Below are 24,540 nucleotides of genomic sequence, written 5' to 3' on the forward strand. Positions count from 1 at the left end.
TCCGTGTCTCAGAAATGTAAGAGAAATGATAATTTAGTCCATCTGCTCTACTAATACCAGATGGACGGCTCCACTAAGAGAGACAACATGGCGGCACTTCTGTCACTTTTGTCAAAAGGAAGTAAAAAATATAATGGACGAGCTGGAGTTTAGTGACACCTGACAGTCTCCCAGATATTATTTATAAAGGGAACAGCAGAACAACCGCGCAGTGTCCAGACTTCACCAGCAGGGGTCCCCATCTAGCACGGTAACAAGTAGCTTGTGATAGAGTTGAATCCTCCGGAGAGTCACAGAGCGCAGGCTGAAGTGGACGCTCTGCTCTGTCCTCAGCTCGTACTCTATGGTTAACTTCCGGCGGAATGCGTCAGTTGCGTGACGTCTCCTTAGCCGGTAACGTGTGTGCGCTGTTGTGGAGCGAGGGGTCGGCTTCATCCCCACCCGGAACTTCTAACGTTAGGCCGGGACTCCTCCTCCTCCGTTTAATCTTCACCCCGGCCCTTGGTGCTGCTTTACGGCCACACAGCGGCTCTTTCCAGTAACATCTTGAAGTATCTTGTACTGTCAGTGTGGCCTCTGCTGCCTCCCTGCTCACTAGTGCCCCCTCCTCACTGCTCACCAGTTCCCCCTCTTTCTACCTTTCGGCTCACTAGTGCCCTCCTCCTGCCTCACAGCTCACTAGTGCCCCACCCCCTCACTCACTTGCCCCACCCTACTCATTAGTACCCCCACTTCCTACCTCTCTGCTCACAAGCCCCTCGTCCTGCCTCACTGTTTACAAGTGCTCCCTAGTGCCCTCTTCTGCTCACTAGTGCCCCACCTTTCTTACTAGTGCTACATTTCCTATCTCCCTGCTTACCAGTGCCCATTCTCCTGCTCACTAGCTCCTCCACCTCCTCATTAGTTCTCTCTTCATCTCTTTCACCACTTTATACCCATTAATACCCCCTGCCTCACAAATCACTAGTGCCCCCTCCTCCTCTAGTGTACCCCTGCCTCACTTCTCACTAGTGCCCCCTCCTCCTCTAGTGTACCCCTGCCTCACTTCTCACTAGTGCCCCCTCCTCCTCTAGTGTACCCCTGCCTCACTTCTCACTAGTGCCCCCTCCTCCTCTAGTGTACCCCTGCTTCACTTCTCACTAGTGCCCCCTCCTCCTCTAGTGTACCCCTGCCTCACTTCTCACTAGTGCCCCCTCCTCCTCTAGTGTACCCCTGCCTCACAAATCACTAGTGCCCCCTCCTCCTCTAGTGTACCCCTACCTCACTTCTCACTAGTGCCCCCTCCTCCTCTAGTGTACCCCTGCCTCACTTCTCACTAGTGCCCCCTCCTCCTTTAGTGTACCCCTACCTCACTTCTCACTAGTGCCCCCTCCTCCTCCTAGTGTACCCCTGCCTCACTTCTCACTAGTGCCCCCTCCTCCTCTACTGTACCCCTGCCTCACTTCTCACTAGTGCCCCCTCCTCCTCTAGTGTATCCCTGCCTCACTTCTCACTAGTGCCCCCTCCTCCTCCTAGTGTACCCCTGCCTCACAAATCACTAGTGCCCCCTCCTCCTCTAGTGTACCCCTGCCTCACAAATCACTAGTGCCCCCTCCTCTAGTGTACCCCTGCCTCACAAATCACTAGTGCCCCCACACTCTACCCCCCCGGTACACAATCGTGTCTTGGCGTTACCACTACTGATCAGAGGGGCACCTTCATCTCTCGCCTGCTGGCCATGGCGTCCAAGTCTGGGAAGCTGTTTGATCTGGAAGGGAGCTGCGTCCTGTGCTGTCAGGAGTTTGATGTGTTCGCTCTAGGGAAGTGTGACCACCCCGTGTGCTACCGCTGCTCCACCAAGATGCGGGTTCTGTGCGAGCAGAAGTACTGCGCCGTGTGCCGGGAAGAGCTGGACAAGGTGAGAGGTGACCCCGGCCTGGGCACCACCGTAGTGTCATTTATTTAAGGGTAACATTCTTCTTAAAACAAAAACTTTTTACATGTCCTAGAGCTTTGATACTGCCTCCAGCTGTTGCAAAACTACAACTCCCAGCATGCCCAGACAGCCAACGGCTGTCTGGGCATGCTGGGTGTTGTAGTTTTGCAACAGCTGGAGGGACACTGGTTGGGAAACATTTTGCTAGAGACCTGATCAAGCACAGAACTCAACGCCAGGACTGTGATTGATCTAAAATCCCAACAAGTTTCTTAAAGAGACAGTAACCCTTAAAGGGGTACTCCCGTGGAAAACTTTTTTTTATTTATTTATTTATTTAAATCAACTGACTCCAGAAAGTTAAACGGATTTATAAATTACTTCTATGAAAAAAATATTTGTCCTTCCAGTACTTTTTAGCAGAGGAAATTCTTTTCTTTTTTTAATTTCTTTTTTGCCTTGTCCACAGTGCTCTCTGCTGACACCTAATGCCTGTATCAGGAACTGTCCAGAGCAGGAGAAAAAAAATCCCCATAGCAAACCTATGCTGCTCTGGACAGTTCCTGAAACGGACAGAGGTGTCAGCAGGGATGCACTGTGGACAAAACAAAAAAAGAAATTCAAAAAGAGAAAAATTTCCTCTGCTAAAAAGTAGTGGAAGGACAAATATTTTTTTAATTGAAGTGATTTACAAATCTGTTTAACTTTCTGGCACCAGTTGAAAAAAAAAAAAAAAAGTTTTCCACCAGAGTATCTATGGAGGGACAGAGGCTTCCATAGATATGAGTGTCTGTTGTGCTCAGCAGGTTATTTCTATGGAGGTGAAGTGTCAGGTTTCTGACAGCTGCTGATCTCATGGCTGCCTGCGGGACCTGCTGGTGACAATTCGGCCCTATCCGGTCACTGCTGATTCCTAACCAGTGTGCCTCCAGCTGTTGCAAAACTACAACTCCCAGCATGCCCGGACAGCCGAAGGCTGTCCGGGCATGCTGGGGGTTGTTGTTTTGCAACAGCTGGAGGCACACTGGTTAGGAAATGTTGATTTAGTAAATAAGAGCTAGAATCTGATTGGCTGACACCAGAGCCAAGGTTCATCAGTACATGACATTTCCCTGGTGGTTTGGACTCGGGCTCCGTTGTGTAAATGACGTCTCTATTATAGTGTGACGGACTTTTCAGTGATTCACTACTCTTCTGTGAGTCACCGGCACTGGACAGGCTGGTCGGCTGTCATTCCTCAGGTGTGGTATACGGCGCCCTCTGTCTCATGTGTTTAGTAGTTTGGACTGTGTTTTTTTTGGGGGTAATTTAAAGGGGTTATCTGTCAAAATTTTTTATTTCTCCTCTATAATAAACTTAAAGGCTGCTTTCACACTATAAAATTCATCTGTTTTAAATATCCATAGTAAATGTGATGGGGTATAAATATATGGATTTATGATTATGTAAAATATATATATATATATCAGAAATAAATATACAATTTAGGAATAGATATTATATAACCTATATAGTCGTTTTTTTATATATTTTTTTATATAATCATACTTCTATCCATATATTTATACCCTATCACATTTACAATATATATATATATATATATATATATATATATATATATATATATATATATATATACATATACATATATATTAGGGATGTAAGAAAAAATCGATTCTCGCGATAATCGCGATTTTTCATTTGCCGATACAGAATCGATTCAAAATATTTTTGAATCGATTCTTTTAGGGATGTGGAATTTTTATCTGCGGACGCCCGGAACAGCATGTCCTGTCCTGGGCATCAGGAGATAAAAGTTCCACATTAGTGGAGCCGGGCAGGCCGGATCTGACACGGCTATGGAGCGGGCTCCGACTCGTGCCCGCTCCGTACTATGCGACCCCCGGCTGATTTCAGTAGCCGGGGGCCGCCGCTAATCGCCAGCATGCGGCAATCGCCGCGGCTGGCTATTAAAGGAGTATCCGGTGCGCACTTTTCTCATTTTATCCTATCCAGGCTGCAAAATAAAACGCACTTTATCTTACCTGCCAACGAGCCCCCGGAGCTCCGGTACACTCCGGTACAGGTGTTGGGTCCCCGGGCTGTATTCTTCTTACTTCCTGTTAGTCCGGCACGTCACATGGAGCTTCAGCCTATCACCAGCCGCAGCGATGTCCCGCCTCCGCTGGTGATAGGCTGAAGCTCCATGTGACGTGCCGGACTAACAGGAAGTAAGAAGAATACAGCCCGGGGACCGAACACCTGTACCGGAGCTCCGCGGGCTCGTTGGCAGGTAAGAGAAAGTGCGTTTTATTTTATTTTGCAGCCCGGACGGGATAACATGAGAAAAGTGAGCACCGGAGTACTAGATCGCCGCTGTCAAAGCTGACAGCGGCGTCTATTGGGATCTATGAATGCTCCCAGGTGGGCGATATATTGGCGATTCACACCCCTAATATATATATATCTTGAGGTCTGTATCACATTTCTTTATTTATTGGGTTACGAGAGCGAGATAGATAGATAGATAGCAAATAGATAAAGACAGCACCTCAGTCGTCCAGAGTAGGAGAAGGAAATGAAAATAGGGTGCCCGCATTCCTGGAACCTGGGTCCACTGGTTCCTCAATCCAGAAAAGTAAAGATGATGCAGCACTCCACAATTATGCATAAGGTGGTTATTTATTCCAGCATGTGCAAAGACAACGTTTCACCAGTCTCTCACTGGTGAGAAAGCCAGTGAGAGACTGGTGAAATGTTGTCTTTGCACATGCTGGAATAAATAACCACCTTATGCATAATTGTGGAGTGCTGCATCATCTTTACTTTTCTAGATAGATAGATAGATAGATAGATATAGATATATATTATATCCTATATAGTGTGAGCCCCCCGACCTCCATTTTTTTTTCTTCGATTTAAATATCCGTTTGATGTTCCGTTATGAAAACCCTGTTAGAAAATCCCAGTATAGTCTATGGGATTTTTACACTATCCGTTTTAACTAGTTATAACCCGATATTAAAGGGGTACTCCGGCCTTAAGACATCTTATCCCCTATCCAAAGGATAAGGGGATAAAATGTCTGACCACTGGGGACCCCCACAATCTTGCATTCAGCACCCACTTCGGGGAGCTGCACACCGCGCGGCCAGCTCAGAATCTGCCGTGTGATGATCACGGGTCAGGACTCCACCCCCGTGTGACATCACGCCCCGCCTCCGCTATGTAAGTCTATGGGAGGGGGCGTGACGGCCTCCTCCAGGTGGGTGCTGAATGCAAGATTGCGGGGGTCCCCAGCGGCGGGACCCCCACGATCAGACATCTTATCCTCTATCCTTTGGATAGGGGAAAAGATGTCTTAGGGCCGGAGTACCCCTTTAATAACGGGTTAAAACGGATAATTTAAAAATCCCATAGACTGGGATTTTCTAACTGCGGTTTAACGGCCAATTTTCAGGGTTTTTATAACGGAACATCAAACGGATGAATTTTATAGTGTGCAGCCTAACTTGCCTTCTGCCACTCCCCCGATGCTGCGTGATTCGGTCCCCTGTCCTCCGACCTCAGTCTTCTCCTGGCTACTGGGGCCCGACACATCACTGCGCTCAGCTAAACCTCAGCCACAGCGATTACCGGCCGTGGTGGGACATCGCTTTGGCCCGCAATTAGCTGAGCACAGTGTGACATAGCTGGGCCGGAGCATAGGAAACCAATTCTAGTGGAGGGTAAGTTAAAGTTTATTAAGGCAGTCCGGGCATATAGGCGTAAGAATAAGAAAAAAAATTCAGAGCCGTGGGGATCTGATCATCCATTATGGCGGCCGGAGGGTCTTCTGCTCTGGTCTGAGATCGAGCAGACCAGAGCAGAAGATAGCTGATAACACTGATCAGTGTTATGTCCTATGCATAGCACTGAACAGTATTAGCAATCAAAGGATTGCTATAGATAGTCCCCTATGGGGACATAAAGTGTTTTTTTTTTTTTTTTTTTTATAAACATACGGTAGTTGGAATTACCGCATGCGTAAATGTCTGAACTATCAAAATATAATGTTAACTATCCCGTATGGTGAACAGCGTAAACGTAGAAAAAAAATCTCAAATTGCTGCCTTTTTTGTCACATTTTATTCCCAAACAAAATTTATAAAAAAAATGTATTAAAGCTTTTATATAAGCAAATGCGGTATCAATAAAAAGTACAGATCATGGCACAAAAAATGAGCCCTCATACCGCCGCTTATACGGAAAAATGAAAGTTATAGGTCGTCAAAATAGAGGGATTTTAAACAAACTAATTTGGTTAAAAAGTTTGAGATTTTTTTTAAAGGGGTACCCTACCCCTAGACATCTTATCCCCTATCCAAAGGCTAGGGGATAAGATGTCAGATCGCAGGAGTCCCACCGCTAGGGAATTTGATTGGAATGGAAGTCGGGGGCCATGTGCGTTTACAAAGCCCCCATGGTGCCAAAACAAGGGACCCCCCCCCCACATGTGACCCTATTTCGGAAACTACGGAAACTATTTCGGAAACTTTCGAAATGTAAGAAGGGGTGCAGTGAGTAATTACACCCCACTGGTGTTAGACAGATCTCTGGAACAGTGGGCTGTGCAAATAAAAAAAATAATTTTTTTTCACTGTTCAAAAAAATCTTTTAGACACCTGTGGGGTGTAAATGCTCACTGCACCCCTTGTTACATTCCGTTAGTGGTGTGTTTGCCAAAATGGGGTCACGTGGGGTGGGGGGGGGGGGTTCCACTGTTCTGGCACTATGGGAGCTTTGTAAATGCCCATGGTGTTCAATTCCAGCCAAATTCTCTCTCCAAAAGCCCAATGGTTTTCATTTGGGGGGGGGGGGGGTGTAAATGTGTAAGGGTTTGTATATGTAGTGTTTTACTTTTTTTTATTTTGTGTAGTGTAGTGTTTTCAGGTTACATTCACATAGTGCTGGGCGGTATACCGGTTCACACCGAATACCGGTGTGTGTTTTTTTTTCTTTACGATATGAATTTTTCACATACCGCAATACCGTTTCCATAGCAACCAACTCCAATGCGTGATGGCGTAGAGAAAAGTCTGGCGGCACAGCGTCTCTGGGAAGTGTAGTCCGAGCCGCACTGACTGTGAGGAGCTGGGAGGGGACTACAACGTGACTTCCGGGCGGGAGCGGGAAACTCGAGCAGAACTGCGGAGACATGGAGGAGAGTTACGAGTGGCCTGACCGAGATCCCGGGTACCATGGTGAGGACCCCCGACCACCTGACACTATACTGAGGACCCCCCTCCCCCGAAATACCATTTAAATACCGGGAAACCGCCATAATTAAAAAGAAAATACTGTGATATACATTTTTGGTCATACCGCCCAGCACTACATTTACACGGGCGGGGATTTACTTTGAGTTTCCCGCTGGGAGTTTGAGCAAACTTGCAGCAGAAAAGCTCACTGTAAACCCCAGCCCGTGTGAATGTACCCTGTACCTCCAGCTGTTGCAAAAGAACTCCTCCCAGCATGCACTGAGACCATACATGCTGGGAGTTGAAGTTATGCAACAGCTGGAGGCACACTTTTTCTATGAAAAAGCTGGAGGCACAGCTACAACTCCCAGCATGCTTGGAGTTAGTTATGCAACAGCTGGAGGCACATTTTTTCTATGAAAAAAAATGTGCCTCCAGATGTTGCATAACTACAACTCCCAGCATGCCCTTTGGCTGTGCATGCTGGGAGTTGTTGCTGTTGGCAGGAGGCAAACAACCGACCTCCTGCTGTATTCATCCGCCTCCGCTGCCAGGGACCACGCCGCCGCCTCCAGGGACCTCCGATGCCATTGAAGACAGGTAAGAGACCCCCAACAAGCCCTGATCGCCGCCCAGATCACAGCCCAGCAGGCTAGGGTGATTGGTCGGTCCTCACGCGATCGTAAGGTGACACCCGTGCCACCTCACTCCTGCTGGACAAGGGTGATTGGTGCCGTCTTGGACAGCACCAATCGCCCTTTTCTTTTGTCTCAGGACCCCCTCCCAGGAGTTTGCACAGGATGCCTGCTGAATGATTTCAGCAGGCATCCCATTCACCCCCCAGTTACCGGCAGTGAACGGAAACGTCCAGGGCGTGCATGTATGCCCTGGGTCCTTAAATCCCAGGATGCCAGGGCATACCAGTACGCCCTGTGTCTGGGATGGGTTGAAGGGGTATTCCAGGAAAAAACTTTTTTTTAAATATCAACTGGCTCCAGAAAGTTAAACAGATTTGTAAATTACTTCTATTAAAAAATCTTAATCCTTTCAGTACTTCTCCTAGAGCTTCTGAAGTTGAGTTGTTCTTTTCTGTCTAAGTGCTCTCTGATGACACGTGTCTCGTGAAATGCCCAGTTTAGAAGCAAATCCCCATAGCAAACCTCTTCTAAACTGGGCGTTTCCCGAGACAGGTGTCATCAGAGAGCACTTTAGACAGAAAAGAACAACTCAACTTCAGAAGCTCATAAGTACTGAAAGGACTAAGATTTTTTAATAGAAGTAATTTACAAATCTGTTTAACTTTCTGGAGCCAGTTGAGATATAGATAGATATATAGATATATATAGATTATAGATATATAGATATATAGAGATATAGATATAGATATATATATATATATATATATATATATATATCTATATCTATATCTCTATATATCTATATATCTATAATCTATATATATCTATATATCTATCTATATCTCAACTGGCTCCAGAAAGTTAAACAGATTTGTAAATTACTTCTATTAAAAAATCTTAGTCCTTTCAGTACTTATGAGCTTCTGAAGTTGAGTTGTTCTTTTCTGTCTAAAGTGCTCTCTGATGACACCTGTCTCGGGAAACGCCCAGTTTAGAATATATATAGTTTTTACCTGGATAACCCCTTTTAAGGTCCCAGATATTTTTAGCAGGTTCTGCATCAAATCTGACAGTCCGCATGCCACACGTAAGAATGGGGTTTTCCAATTCTCCTTTATGACGTATAACGAAGATCCCTAAGTGGGATCCAACTGCTGAGACCTCCCCCCCCCCCCCCCCAACCAATCTTAACATTTCTCTGTCTAGTGAATTGTCAACCAACAATTATATATAGAATATGCGCTATTGCAATGATTAAGTTTAGTTTCATTGTGGTGAGTAAAATTAAATTAAATTATTTTTCGTAATAAAAAAAAAATATATGTAATGTTGTAGATTATGTGTGTAGAGCAGTGTTTCCCAACCAGGGTGCCTCCAGCTGTTGCAAAACTACAACTCCCAGCATGCCCGGACAGCCGAAGGCTGTTCGGTCATGCTGGGAGTTGTAGTTTTGCAACAGCTGGAGGCACCCTGGTTGGGAAACACTGGTGTAGAGTTTTCCTTTTTTCATGGCTGCCCAGGATGTAGTTGCATTTCTTGGATATAATTCTCCTATAAAATTCCGACCCGTCTGACTTTGTCCTTACAGGTGGTGTTTGTTAGAAAAGTTGCGCCCTTCTTAAGCATCAACACCTCCCAGATGCAATGTGAGATGAAACACGACATCTACTTCAGTGATAGCAAACTTTTCTCTCTCTTCAGGTAAGTCAACCTTGATTAGACGGCATATTCAATCTAACAGGCTCCCCTTTTAAAAGAGCACTCTGTATAAAACTGTTATGTTTAGTGCAGCGTCGGTGTTATGCCGCCGCCTTTTGTTTTTTGTCTGTAATTAACTTAAAGGGGTACTCCGGTGCTTAGACATCTTATCCCCCTATTCAAAGGATAGGGGATAAGATGCCTGATCGTGGGGGTCCTGCCGCTGGGGACCCCCGTGATCGTGCACGCTGCACCCCGTTAGAATCAGTCCCCGGAGCGTGATTACTGTCAATCACGGGGACGGAGCATTGTGACGTCACGGCTCCGCCCCCATGTGACGTCACAATCCGCCCCCTCAATGCAAGCCTATGGGAGGGGGCGTGACAGCAGTCACGCCCCCTCCCATAGGCTTGCATTGAGGGGGCGCAGCGTGAAGTCACAATTCTCCGTCCCCGTGATCGAGCGAACACGCTCCGGGGACGGAGTCTATCGGGGTGCGGCGTGCAAGATCACGGGGGTCCCCAGCGGCGGGCACCCCCGCGATCAGGCATCTTATCCCCTATCCTTTTGGATAGGGGATAAGATGTCTAAGCGCCGGAGTACCCCTTTAACAGTAGTGTTTGCAAATCATTGTGGAGTAGTACAGGTCTACACTGGGTGGTACAGTAAGTCACGCAGGAACGTTCATGAGTGAGTCCTATAAATTACCAAATGGTTCCATGTACAAAGCTCACTGGGCATTATAAAGTGATGCCTTGGCAACTATACCACCCAGAATGGGGCCTGCACCTTCCCATACCCGATCTGAAGATTGGGCTGGAGATTAAAGTTATAGGCTGCTGTGAGATTAAAACACAAAAAATCAGTAAAAAAAAAAAAAAAAAAAATTACAAAAAAAAACATGGGCTTTTGGTGATATTGTGGTTCTAATAGATTTTTTTATTTTTTTATTTATAAAGAATCAGTAAATGTTTGGATTCTACATAGCAATAGGGGGATAGATTTATCAAAACCTGTCCAGAGGAAAAGTTGCTGAGTTGTCCATAGCAACCAATCAGATCGCTGCTTTCATTTTTGAAAAGGCCTCTGTAAAATGAAAGAAGCGATCTGATTGGTTGCTATGGGCAACTCAGCATTTTTTCCTCTGGACAGGTTTTTATAAATCTCTTTCCCCCCCCCCATAGTGATACCCCCAGGTGAGTGGTTTTGCTGTAGTTTATGAACCTATTTCTCAGACATCATGTATTTCTTATTCAGGCGCTTGCTGCAGCATGAATGTCACCTGTGCCCTGACATGAGACCCTTCCACGCCTTTGCTGACCTAGAACAGCACATGAGGAAACATCATGAGCTCTTCTGCTGTAAACTCTGTCTGAAGCACCTGAAGGTGAGAAGATATTTTGCTGCCATGTCTGTCTATAGATTGCTTTGCATTTCTTTGTCTTTTTCTATCCGCTCCTTGTATGAGCCTTAAAGGGTACCTTTCATCAAAAAAAAAACTTTTGATATCTTATAGATTAATGTATGCAGAATAACTTTACAATAGCATGTTGTTAAATAATATTTCTTTCTATTTAATTTTCCACTTTGAAAAAATGACCACTAGAGGTCTCCCTACCAGTCCTGGCCACAAGGCCTTTTTTTAAATAGATTTAAAACTCATGCAGGAGTCCTAAATCTCAGACTGCAGCCGGGACACAGACAAGCTCCTATTTTTTAATAACATGCTATTGGAAAGTTATTCTGCATACATTAATCTATATTATATCAAAAGTTTTTTTGAGGAGCGGTACCCTTTAAAAAAAAAAGCTGCAGCAAATGTCTCTGGTGTCTTCACGTTTTTATGTTCTGTTCATCATTTTAAGAATTTTACCTATGAGCGGAAGTGGTATTCACGGAGGGATCTCGCCCGTCATCGCATTCAAGGCGACCCAGAAGACACATCCCATCGTGGCCATCCTCTCTGCAAGTTCTGTGATGAGCGTTACCTTGACAATGATGAGCTGCTGAAGCATTTGCGCAGGGACCACTATTTCTGCCACTTCTGTGACTCTGATGGGGCTCAGGAATACTACAGGTAAGTGACAGAAGGCGCAGTCTGTTTTTATGCTCTTTTATACATTCTTTTAGTATTGTAGGAACACCCCAGCAGAAGGGGTTATCCAGGAAAAAACTTTTTTAGGGTACGTTCACACGTGCTGATTTTTGGCGTATTTTACACTGCAGATCCGCTTGTGAAGGTCCCTCTCTATGCTGGCTTTACATGTGCCTGCTCGTAGTGGCAATACGCCGCTACCAGCAGACACACTGCGATGTGCGAGTCGCAGTATACTCGCACATCGCGGGAGCTCTCTGCCTAGCTCAGAGCAGGGAGAGCGGCAATGATGTGCGAGTACTCCGCGCACATCGCTGCAGTGTGTCTGCTCGTAGCGGCGTATTGCCGCTACCAGCAGGCACATGTAAAGCCAGCATAGAGCGGGGCCTTCACCAGCGGATCTGCAGCTAAATACGCTGAGAAAATCCGCGCGTGTGAACGTACCCTTAGGGTGCATGCACACCACGTTTTTGCTGTACAGTTCCCTTATACGATTTCAAGTTAAAAACCATACGGAACTGTATAGTAAACCGTATGTCAAACGCATCATCCGGTTGTGTCCGTTTTGCATCCTGTACGGTTTTGTCATTTTTTTTTTTTTTTTTTACCCGTACCCAAAACTGTAGTCTACCACGTATTTTGGTCCGGGTGAAAAACCATATTAAACCGTATACGTTTTTTTAACATGGGAGTCAATGGGAACCGTACAGAACTGTATGTGTGTACAGTTTCATACGGTTTTCACCATACGGTTTTTGACTTTGCACAGTTTTTTTTTTTATTGGAATTTCAATCAAACAAGTGAAACTTTATTCAAAAAGTTAAAAACGTATGAGTTTTTTTGTCTTAAAAAACGGATGCAACTGGACATCATTTTTCAAACCATATATGGTTTTTAACTGTATACGGGTTGAAATTTGTACACACGTTTTGATACAGTTTAGTCAGGTTTTGAGGAATCTGTTCTTCATCAAAAACCTGATACGGGAACTGTATTGCAAAATCGTGTTGTGCATGCACCTTTATATATATATATATATATATATATATATATATACTGGCTCCAGAAATTTAGACAGATTTGTAAATTACTTCTATAAAAAAAAATCTTAATCCTTCTAATAATTATCAGCTGCTGAAGTTGAGTTGTTCTTTTCTGTCTGTCAACAGTGCTCTCTGCTGACATCTCTGCTCGTCTCGGGAACTGCACAGAGTAGAAGAGGTTTGCTATGGGGATTTGCTTCTACTCTGGACAGTTCCCGGGACAGGTGTCATCAGAGAGCACTTAGACAGAAAAGAACAACTCAACTTCAGCAGCTCGTAAGTACTGAAAAGATTAAGATTTTTTTTTTTTTAATAGACGTAATTTACAAATCTGTTTAACTTTCTGGAGCCAGTTGAGAGAGAGAGAGAGAGAGAGAGAGAGAGAGAGAGAGAGATATCTATATAATATAGAGAGAGAGAGAGAGAGATATAAAGACATTTCCCTGGATAACCCCCCTTAATCCAGGCATCAGAATGTTTTATGTGTGTGTGTATGCTTACTACATCTTCACTGGTTACAGCAGTGGCGTCTGAACTGCCGCCCTACAGATGTTGCAAAACTACAACTCCCAGCATGCCCGGACAGCCGTTGGCTGTCCGTGCATGCTGGAAGTTGTAGTTTTGCAACATCTGGAGGGCCCCAGTTTGAACACCACTGCTTTACAGTATATGTTTGTTTTTGTTTTCCTCACAGTGACTACTCCTTCCTGAGGGAGCACTTTCGCGAGAGTCACTTTCTGTGTGAGGAGGGGAGGTGCAGCACGGAGCAGTTTACACACGCCTTTCGGACTGAAATTGACTACAAGGCACACAAAACCTCCTGCCATAGCAAGAACCGCGCCGAAGCACGCCAGAACCGACAGATCGATCTTCAGTTCAGCTATGCTCCAAGACATAGTCATAGTCATAGTCGCAGAGCTGAGGGTAAGGACTGTCAGTCCATATATCTGTCCTGCGTTTATTTAAAGGAAGTTTTTTTTTTTTTTTTTTTTTTTTTTTTTTTATTATTACAGTAAAGTTCCTTTAATTCATTAGCATTAGGGCAGGTGCCAGATTACCAAGTTTCTGGTTTACCGGACGTTAAGTGGAGTTAAGTTTACCGCACTGTAGGAATAAAGTCTGGTTCATTGTTTCTTTTTTTTCTCATATATGACTTTGTGTTTTTCAGGTGTAGTTGGAGGGGAAGATTATGAGGAGGTGGATCGATATAACAGACAGGCAAGACCAGTAAGGGGGTTGGCACGTGGAGGTCAGCAGAACCGCAGGGGGAGCTGGAGGTATAAAAGGTAAGCAGAGAGGGTTGAGATTGGCAACGTTTTTTGGGCACTGGAGCAGTCAAATAACAGTTGCAGAAGTGTACAAGGCCTTTAACCCGTTAACGACCATGGACGTCTATGCTCGTCCATGTGCCGTTAACGGGGTATGACGCGGGTTCCTGACTCGAGCCCGCGTCATACCGGCTGATCCCTGTAGCTGGGGGCCAGCGTTAATAGCCGACATGCAGCTGGCTATTAACCCTTTAGATCGCCGCTGTCAAAGGTGCCTTTTAACTGTGCCCTTTTAACTGTTGTGTTTTCTGATTATCTTGCAGAGAAGAGGAAGATCGAGAGATTGCTGCTGCAGTGAGAGCGTCTGTAGCAGCCAGAAGACAAGAAGAAACTGGGAGAAAACAAGTCCTGGAAAATGGCGATGGCCCAAAAAGTAGGACGGAGGACTTTAGGGATCCTGAGGAGGGACGCAAAGCAAAACCTATCCCTAAATCCTCTGGAGATACCACAGGTGACTGAAATTCTTTTGTGCAACTTCAGACACCAGCTTCTTCCAGGACAGATACTATAACAATCTGCAAATATTTTCTTAGGTCCAAAAGAATTGGGTATGACCTCAAACTCCTCCAACGGGGTATTGAAGCCAGAAGACTTCCCAGCTTTTGGCTCTGCTGTGGCTGCACCATTGAGGTATGATAAGAAGATGTCTCCTGTGAGCCGGTCTACAGGAACATATTTAGTGCTCATGAATATCAGGGGGAAAAGGAAAATGATTTACACATCTAAGTATTTACATTACTCAGGGCGTAAAAGCAGACAAAGCCATGAGTAGTGTGCGGGAAGATTTCCAGGAGAAGCAGCAGGACACCTAGCTATGTACAGGATTTTCACAGACCCTGCAGCAGCTATTTAGAAATAGTAAAAAAATAAAGAGCGCAAAGGTGTCCATTGACTTTATGTAAATTATAAATGTTTTCATTTTACTATGTTCTAAGTGCTCTCTAATACAGAGGACGTTATTTTAGATTCGTGGCAGTACAATTTTGTATACTGTTGTATATGCCAAAAGAACACCCTTTTGGTTTCTGTTAGACTAATTTAACCCTCTTATGTCTAGAGCTTTCCTCTGTATGTATGCTTAATGGAGAACTCCAGCAAAAGTTTACTTTACTCCCTATCCAAGGATAAGGGGATAAGTAGCTGATCGCAGGGGGTACGACTGCTGGGACCCCCAGCGATTTCTGGCGTGGGACCCAGCTCTCTCAGTAAGGAGCTTGTGTCATCTACCGGTAGACGGCAAGCACTCCATTAATTTCTATGGGAGCGCTGATGTGCTTGGGTCTTTTCGGCGCTCGCATAGAAATGAATGGAGCACGTGCCGTCTGCAGCATGCTCTGCGCACTGAGTGCTGTGTCCCTTCCCTGAGATCATGGGGGTTCCAGCTGTTGGACCCCCCACAATCAGCTATTTATTCCTTATATTGTGGATAGGGGATAAGTTAAAGAGCACCTGCCATCATCTCCATTGCTTTATATTATGCTGCTGGAATGTTGCCCTCTTCATTACCTGCCCCCCGCAGTTTTTCTTTTTCATTTTCGCCCAGTATTTCCTTCTTAATCCTTTCAAACTTGCTCACTACAGGCAGTGTACAATGTGGGTGAAGTGCGCCATGCAGTGTGCGCAGCGCTCGCTCCCGTCTGTCTGATTGACAGGCAGGGAGCTGCACTGTGCTCGTCGGTGTCCAGGCTGCACTATGAGAGTTAGGACTTATATACATGAGTCTGAACTCTATAAGAGACTTAGAACATGTAGAGAGACCCCCTAGTGGTCAGTTTTTACAAGTCAAAATAAATATATAAATATAAAAAGAAATGTAATGACACAGTATTATAAAGTTGTTTCTAATACATTAATAAACAACTTATAAAAAGTTTGACAGGTACTCTTTATTGTTAAAGTTCTTGTTAATGTAGTTATAAAATGATTGAACGGGACCTGAGAGTTATTTTTCCTTGCAGTGCACCTAAACCAGCTCCTGTTAAATCAGCTCCTGTTAAACTAAAGGAAGAGGATTTTCCAAGTCTGTCGTCCACCTCGGGCTCCTCCTCAGCTTCCCCCTTCCCTGCTGGGCCATCGTACACTTCTTCAGCAAGGTCTTCAAAAGCTTTCCATGAAGAGGATTTCCCAGCCTTGGTGTCCAATATAAAGCCCGGTAAACCACTATCGGCCGTCACCTCTGCTTGGACAACTTCCTCTTCTAAAAGTTCCACAAAACCCTCTTCACCTACCATAGCTGCTTCAAGCAAAGTATCAAAGAAAGCCGCCCAGCCGAGTATCTCAAAAGGTCCCTACAAGAAACTTCAGAGACCTCCTTCCCTCTCCGACGATGAAGATGACGGTACAGGGATAACTGCGCAGGAATTCCGCAATGCTCCGACCATGATGGATATCTCTAAGCTGCTCACCACATCTTCTTCCCAAACAAGTGGGAAAAGCAACAGAAAGAAGCGAGTGGGATCAGAGCATCCAAGCCATTCATCCCCAGGTCTTACTGTAGAGGACAGGTCGACGAGTTCTTCCCTCAAAGAGAATGCCACAGAGATTGAGCGCACCCCGACACCCCCTGCAACATCAATCCTCAGCGATAAGTCAAACACAGTTGTTAATGGTCTCAGTGAGAAAAAGGTGCCGGACAAAGGAAGTGGCTGTAAAGATCCCCCTGGGCTGAAGACTTTGTCCTATGCAGGTCCAAAGTACCCTGGACCAGATGAGGATTTTCCAGCATTGGGGAACAGTAACTTGATGAGGATGCCACCACCAGGTAAAATCCCACCAGTAGTTTTTTTAATACATTTTTTTGTAGACCTCTCATTGGTATATCTGTTGGGAGAAAAAAAGAGACAGATACCGGCACCTAGTGCATTACCCTTGGTAACAGGAGCAGTAGGTCAGAGGATTGGCCCAAGGACCATATAGATGGCTGCTCACCTTAGGTACGATAAAAAAGAGCCTGTCTCCCCAGTGATATTGGGGTGCTATGTGGAGATGTAGCCGCTGCTTGCCTCTTGGGTTGCAGGATCCAGCAGGGTTGCTGGCCTGGATGCAGAGGAGAAGAGACTGGAAAGAAAACCCTTTGGTGATGGCGCTGCGGCTCTCAAATGAAGAGGATGGACAAGAAGATATCTTTACAAGGTTCACAGTGGAGCCACTTTTATTAGATTAGAAAATAAATAAAAAACAGACGATGACGCATTTCGAGAGGTGCCCTCCCTTCCTCAGATCAGGATCCTGATCTGAGGAAGGGAGGGGACCTCCCGAAAAACGTCATCACCAGTTTTTTTATTTTCTAATCTAATAAAAGTGGTTCCACTGTGAACCTTGTAAAGATATCATCTTGTCCATCCTCTTCATTTGAGAGAGCCGCAGCGCCATCACCAAAGGGTTTTCTTTCCAGTCTCCTCTTCTCATTGGTATATATCCCTTTACCATAGCTAAATAATAAACTAGAGGGCAAAGTCACACCTTTTTAAATCTGGAAGGTTTTGAGTGTCTCTAAGGGGCATTCCCACCTTAGACATGTATGATCTATCCACATATGATAGATTGGGGTTTCCCACTTGGCGAGGTGACCGCTGGCCATTGCACCAGGAAGCCAATGAATAGAAGAGGTGGACGCACATGTCTACAGGTCTCTCCAGTCACTTCTGTAGAGGTTACTGAAACATCTGAGCAACAGGACACCTATTACACATTTATTTATGGCCAACCTATAGGACATGCCATAGATGTTTAAGGAGGGAGTACCTCTTAAAAGGGGTATAAGTGTCTGGGGAACATTCTAGCCCCCTCCTTCAGAGATGCACTAGTGTTACAGCCTTTTAGGCCAATCTCCTTTCTCAGCCGGTGATTGGCTGAGCGGCCATCACTCCTCCTTAAAGGGGTACTCCGCTGCTCAGCTTTTGGAACAAACGCTGTAGTTGGGAGCTCGTGACGTCATAGCCCCGCTCCCTCATGACATCACTTCCCGCCCCCTCAATGCAAGTCTATGGGAGGGGGCGTGACAGCCGTCACGCCCCCTCCCATGGACTTGCATTGAGGGGGCGGGGCGTGATGTAATGAGGGGGCAGGGCTATGACTTCACAAACTCCCAACTCCAGCGTTCGAGCAGCGGAGTACCCCTTTAACGTTGAATGTGGGGTCCACGGCCCACTGGAGTATGGAAAGTTGAGCAGCATGAGCCGGGTCCCTGCGGACGAACCCCCCCCCCATGATCAGACACTTATCCCCTATCGGATAAAGTTGTGTTCCCCAGAGTGCCCCTTTAAACATTGACATCAATAATTCCTGGTAGTTCGAAATTATTTTAATCAACTGAAATTCTGAAGATGGTTATTAACCTGGTGCTTTCTTTTTTTTTTTTGTAGGATTTTGTCCCGTAGTGACTGCCGCACCTTTGCCACCTCCTCCAGGATTGTCCTCATCGGTTGGGAAGCCTCCTCCAGGATTTACCAATGTATCATCGGCGCCTCTCCCTGCACAGCCACCCGTCAAACCAGTGAAGGAGTGAGTAACAATTAACTTTTTTTTTTTATTATTCTCTCGAAGCTATTAAAGGGGTTATCCAGGAAAAAACTTTTTTATGAGAAAAGGGCTGCAGTGCCCTTCTCTCATATATAGGGGGCATTCACCAGCATTGCTTCAGGATGTCCAAATAAAGCATTTCCAGGGTGATGTTTGAATTGTGGATAACAACTAAATGTGTTTTAGAAAATTGTAAGCACCTTTTTAAAGGGGTACTACCGTGGAAAACTTTTTTTATTTTTATTTTATTTTTTAAATCAACTGGTGCCAGAAAGTAAAACAGATTTGTAAATCACTTCTATTAAAAAATCTTAATCCTTCCAGTACATTTTAGGGGCTGTATACTAAAGAGAAATCCAAAAAGAAATGCATTTCCTGTGATGTCCTGACCACAGTGCTCTCTTCTGTCCATTTTAGGAACTGTCCAGAGAAGCATATGTTTCGTATGGGGATTTTCTCCAGTTCCTAAAATGTACAGCAGAGGTCAGCAGAGAGCACTGTGGTCAGGACATCACAGGAAATTCATTTCTGTTTGGATTTCTCTTTAGTATACAGCCCCTAAAAAGTACTGGAAGGATTAAGATTTTTTTTTTTTTTTATAAAAATGGTGCCAGAAAGTTAAACAGATTTGTAAATCATTTTTATTAAAAAAAATCTTAATCCTTCCAGTACTTTTTAGGGGCTGTATACTAAAGAGAAATCCAAAAAAAGAAATTAATTTCCTGTGATGTCCTGACCACAGTGCTCTCTGCTGACCTCTACTGTACATTTTAGAAATTGGAGAAAATCCCCATACGAAACATATGCTTCTCTGGACAGTTCCTAAAATGGACAGCAGAGGTCAGCAGAGAGCACTGTGGTCAGGACATCACAGGAAATGCATTTCTTTTTGGATTTCTCTTTAGTATACAGCCCCTAAAAAGTACTGGAAGGATTAAGATTTTTTTTTTTTATAAAAATGATTTACAAATCTGTTTAACTTTCTGGCACCAGTTCATTAAAAAAAATTAAAAAAGTTTTCCACGGTAGTACCCCTTTAAGCTTTCTGTTTTTCTTTCCATCTGGGTCTCGTTCTGCACTAGGACTTACCTCAGACCTGAGAACTTCCAGCAAAGAAACATCCACCTGATCGACTCCATCAAAGATTACCTGCACAGCGACGAGTCCAAGTTCAATGAATTTAAGTCCTATTCTGGCAAGTTCAGACAGGTGAGCGCCGTGTGTGTTGTATACAGCTGCCGACAAAGTTTGGAATATGATAGTAATCGCTTCCCATTGTTTGCTAAACGTTTCGATTTGTCACATGTAATTGCATTTAGTTACCACTAGATGGCATCTGAATTCGGTTCATTGTGATTTACATCTAGTAAAGCAAACTGTAGACCTCCAGCTGTTGCAAAACTACAACTCCCTGCATGCCCGGACAGCCTTCGGCTGTCCCGGGCATGCAGGGAGTTGTAGTTTTGCAACAGCTGGAGTAACCCTGGTTGGGAAATACAGGTCTAATGTGTATGTGGTCTCCTCACACTTTTTCAGAGAGAAAGAAGCTGCTGCCAGAGGAGTCTGACAGCAGCTTATCCTTCCTCTGTCCATTCAGAACACATGAGCGCTGGTCTTGGCTGGACGTTCATGTGTTCGTAGTAGGGCTGCACGATTTATCGCAAAAATAATCAAATCATGATATATGCCGTATACAATTACGTGCCCACAAAAAATCTGGCGATTTTATTAGAGCTTGAATTTCCGTGGGTCCCCGGCTCCAGACCCTGCATGTGTAATATGGTGCAGGGATGTGGGGGGGAAACAAAAAAAGAAATAAATACTGATGCTCACCTAGCCCCGTTCTCCTCTGTGTTCCCGGTGTCTTCCCTGTACTCCAGAACAGCAGCTGGTTTCAGGACTTTTCCGCACAGCCAATCAGTGGCCGCAGCGGTGTCATGTGTCAAGCCAGTGATTGGCTGAGCAGAAAGGTCTGTAAGTACAATCAGCTGCTTGTCTCTGAAGAAGGAAGCACAGAAGACCCAGAGACAGCAGGGAGAAAAATGGGATCTGCAGCAGATCTACGGGGGACCGGGGCTAGATGAGCATTAGGTTTCTTAGGTTACTCCCACCCACCAGGACCATATTAAAGGGGATAGGGGGATAGACATGAAACCAGGAGGGGGAGGGAGGGGGGATAGACATGAAACCAGGAGGGGGAGGGAGGGGGGATAAACATGAAACCAGGGGGAGGGAGGGGGGATAGACATGAAACCAGGAGGGGGAGGGAGGGGGGATAGACATGAAACCAGGAGGGGAGGGAGGGGGGATAGACATGAAACCAGGAGGGGGAGGGAGGGGGGATAGACATGAAACCAGGAGGGGGAGGGAGGGGGAATAGACATGAAACCGGGAGGGGGGGATAGACATGAAACCAGGAGGGGGAGGGAGGGGGGGGATAGACATGAAACCAGGAGGGGGAGGGAGGGGGGATAGACATGAAACCAGGAGGGGGAGGGAGGGGGGATAGACATGAAACCGGGAGGGGGGATAGACATGAAACCGGGAGGGGGGGATAGACATGAAACCAGGAGGGGGAGGGAGGGGGGGGGAATAGACATGAAACCAGGAGGGGGAGGGAGGGGGGGGATAGACATGAAACCAGGAGGGGGAGGGAGGGGGGGGATAGACATGAAACCAGGAGGGGGAGGGAGGGGGGGGATAGACATGAAACCAGGAGGGGGAGGGAGGGGGGGGATAGACATGAAACCAGGAGGGGGAGGGAGGGGGGGGATAGACATGAAACCAGGAGGGGGAGGGAGGGGGGGGATAGACATGAAACCAGGAGGGGGGGGAGGGGGGGGGGATAGACATGAAACCAGGGGAGGGGGGGGGGATAGACATGAAACCAGGAGGGGGAGGGAGGGGGGGGATAGACATGAAACCAGGAGGGGGGGGGGAGGGAGGGGGGGATAGACATGAAACCAGGAGGGGGGGGGATAGACATGAAACCAGGAAGGGGGGGGGGATAGACATGAAACCAGGAAGGGGGGGGGGGATAGACATGAAACCAGGAGGGGGGGGGAGGGAGGGGGGATAGACATGAAACCAGGAGGGGGGGGGAGGGGAGGGAGGGGGGATAGACATGAAACCAGGAGGAGGGGGGGGGGGGAGGGAGGGGGATAGACATGAAACCAGACATGAAACGTGGGGAGGGATAGACATGAAACCGTGCGATGGGGGGGGGGGGATAGGCCTGAAATTGGGGAAAGAAATGTGGGGGGGGGGAGATAAAATGGTGGCTATTGAACATGAAATAGAGTTTGGAAATGGGGAGATAGATGTGGAATGAGAGAGAGTTGAAATTCCCTACATGTTACATCTTAATGTGAAATGGGGAGAGGGCGTTAAATGTTGGGAATTTCACCATTTGTCTATTCTATCGCAGTCTTTACCTCCATAAGTGCAGCCCTAGTTTGTAGGGATGAGAAGAGAGCGGTCAGACGTGTCGATGGCTTCATGTATTTCTTTGTTTTTCAAGGGATTGATATCTGCCTCTGAGTATTACAAAAGCTGCCATCAACTTCTGGGCGAGAACTTCAGTCTGATCTTCAACGAGCTCCTGGTGCTTCTTCCAGATAACGCCAAACAGCAGGAGCTGCTGAGCGCCCACCAAGAGCTGCGACTAGAACAGAAACAAAGCTCCAACAAGTCCAAGAAGAGCAAGAAAGCCGCCTGGAAAACGGACTCCAGCTCCCCCGAACTGGACTACTCCACCTGCCCCTCCTGCAGCCAAGTGCTGGCCCCACAGGACATTGCATATCACAAGGAGTTGCACCTCGAAGACAATGACTTTCCCTCGCTCCAGGCCATCAGCCGCATCATCAGTTAGGCCCTTGGAGAACATACCCCAGGTTTTGGGTGTGCGCTCGAAAGGAAAGAGGGAAAAAAATAATTAAATTAAATCAATAATGCACCAAAAAATACCAGTAATAGTAAAAAGTGGAAATGTGGGCAAATCCGGGCGGCGTTATGGCTGCCTGGCGATTATCAAAGTAAATTATTACGACGCTCGGTGATGACGGTGCGGAGCGTGGCGGGCACGACGTTGGTGCTACCCTCTGAAGAGAACGACCATCAATCCCAGCCAGAGCTGAATTGCTGCAAGTAGTGACCGCCATGTCTAATAGCACAAGGCGCGGTTTGCTTTTACGGTATTATTGCGGAGTCTTCCACGTGTCCGGGGGGGGGGGGGGGGGGGGGGGGCGGCCATGTTTTGTTATGTGTTTTCGTTCCTAAGTCTTGTTCTCATTGGATGATCGTAGGCAGATGCCGCTTTTGGGGCCGCCATCCAATGTTTTGCATTCTGGAAACTGGCCTTGTGTGTTTAAAGGGACACAAATCCTCATGTCTGTATTATGTACAGTTATTAAGGGGTGTTAAAAGTTAATCTATTACTCCCTGTTATCAGCCAGCGCGAGCTGAGGTGGGGGGGTAGAACTGTATTGTGCATCAATGAATAATCCAGGATCATCCAGTCTACATGATAGCAGATCTTTATAGCACCTTTACCGTATAAGCCACAGATATTAGGATTCATTCTAGAAGATATATATATATTTTCCATTTATTTATCCCCAGTTCTATCAGTGTTTGTATGGACAACCATAGACAGGGGGCCAAGGGCGCTGCTAAGGAACTATTCATACAGCAATAAAACAACTGGATTGTATATGTGAACGTTATGCAACATGACCATTCACTTACACAGTATATAATCCATAAGAAAGTTGAAACACTTTATTTATATATACACACACACACACAGTGGTCCCTCAACATAAGATGGTAATCCGTTCCAAATGGACCATCGTTTGTTGAAACCATCGTATGTTGAGGGATCCGTGCAATGTAAAGTATAGGACAGTGGTCTACAACCTGCGGACCTCCAGATGTTGCAAAACTACAACACCCCAGCATGCCCGGACAGCCGTTGGCTGTCCGGGCATGCTGGGAGTTGTAGTTTTTGCAACATCTGGAGGTCCGCAGGTTGAAGACCACTGGTATAGGAAGTTGTAATCACGTGTCCCCGCCGCTCCGGACCGTCACCGCTGCCCTGGATGTCGCCTTCCATCGCTGTTGCCACGTCCCCGGGGTGTCCCCGACGCTCCGGCGAGGCCTCTGCTTCCCCGACATCCGCGCTCTCCGTCGCCGCCATCACGTTGCTACGCACCCCGCTCCTATTGGATGACGGGACGGCGTGCGCAGCGACGTGATGACGATGAAGGAGAGCGCCGACGATGCAGGGGATCCCGAAGAGGACGCGCCGGAGCCCCGAGGACAGGTAAGTGATCGTCAGCGGACCACACGGGGCACCGTAAACTGCTATCCGGTGGCAGCTGAAGCAGTCTGCGCTGCCGGATAGCCGTTTATGCGATGGCCCCGACATACAAAAGCATCGTATGTTGATGCTGCCTCTGAGAGTGATCGTATGCTGAAATGATCGTATGTCGGGGCCATCGTAGGTTGCTGTGTGTGTGTGTATGTATATAATATAGGTCTTTCCCAACCAGGGTGCCTCCAGCTGTTGCAAAACTACAACTCCCAGCTGGGAGTTGTAGTTTTGCAACAGCTGGAGGCACCCTGGTTGGGAAACACTGATGTATACATATACTGAGGGTCCCTTGCACATGTTGTCAGGTTTAGCCTTTGTGGTAGCAGCAGCACTTTTTGTCTTATTTGGGATCCGGCAGCACTTTTTTTCATTGCTTGCTAGTTGTTATGCAGTTTTCGGCCAGTGCTCTTCAGAATGTTGCATAACTACAGCTCCAGCATGCCCCATCGACCCCCCAAGGGGATTCGAGCAGACATGACATGACAAACTTACACTGAAGTCATCCCATCCTCTAGGGGGCAGCGTCACAAAGTGTTTTGTATCTCATCACTGAAATGAAGTGGGATCCTGGACGTAGTCTATGTATGGCCTTGTACGCTGTGCCTATGAACAGATGCGCTTTACCTCCTTTCACAGCGTGCTCCATGTACCGCATCCTGTTGTAAATTGTAAACACTTGAGATTTTT

General features: G+C 46.3%; 1 protein-coding gene across 1 annotated transcript; it reads left to right on the forward strand.

The window, feature by feature from the left end:
• Nucleotides 1-788: 788 nt before the first annotated feature.
• On the forward strand, nt 789-23,400 carry ZNF598 (zinc finger protein 598, E3 ubiquitin ligase). Its single transcript, XM_056535141.1, has 12 exons — nt 789-1,897; nt 9,382-9,494; nt 10,749-10,878; nt 11,357-11,568; nt 13,325-13,554; nt 13,799-13,916; nt 14,222-14,409; nt 14,492-14,588; nt 15,917-16,719; nt 18,323-18,461; nt 19,562-19,688; nt 22,000-23,400. Exons 1-12 carry the CDS (start codon nt 1,718-1,720, stop codon nt 22,348-22,350), a joined length of 2,688 nt encoding a protein of 895 aa, XP_056391116.1. The 5' UTR covers nt 789-1,717; the 3' UTR covers nt 22,351-23,400.
• The last annotated feature ends 1,140 nt before the right edge of the window (nt 23,401-24,540 follow it).

This window comes from Hyla sarda, chromosome 8 (assembly GCF_029499605.1).
Source record: "Hyla sarda isolate aHylSar1 chromosome 8, aHylSar1.hap1, whole genome shotgun sequence".
NCBI lineage: Eukaryota > Metazoa > Chordata > Amphibia > Anura > Hylidae > Hyla > Hyla sarda.

Coding starts and splice junctions, on each gene's coding strand:
- ZNF598 (XM_056535141.1), top strand. CDS start 1,718: ATGGCGTCCAAGTCTGGGAAGCTGTTTGATCTGGAAGGGAGCTGCGTC. Junction 13,917..14,221: donor GGGAGCTGGAGGTATAAAAG/GTAAGCAGAGAG, acceptor ATTATCTTGCAG/AGAAGAGGAAGATCGAGAGA. Junction 19,689..21,999: donor ATTCTGGCAAGTTCAGACAG/GTGAGCGCCGTG, acceptor TTGTTTTTCAAG/GGATTGATATCTGCCTCTGA.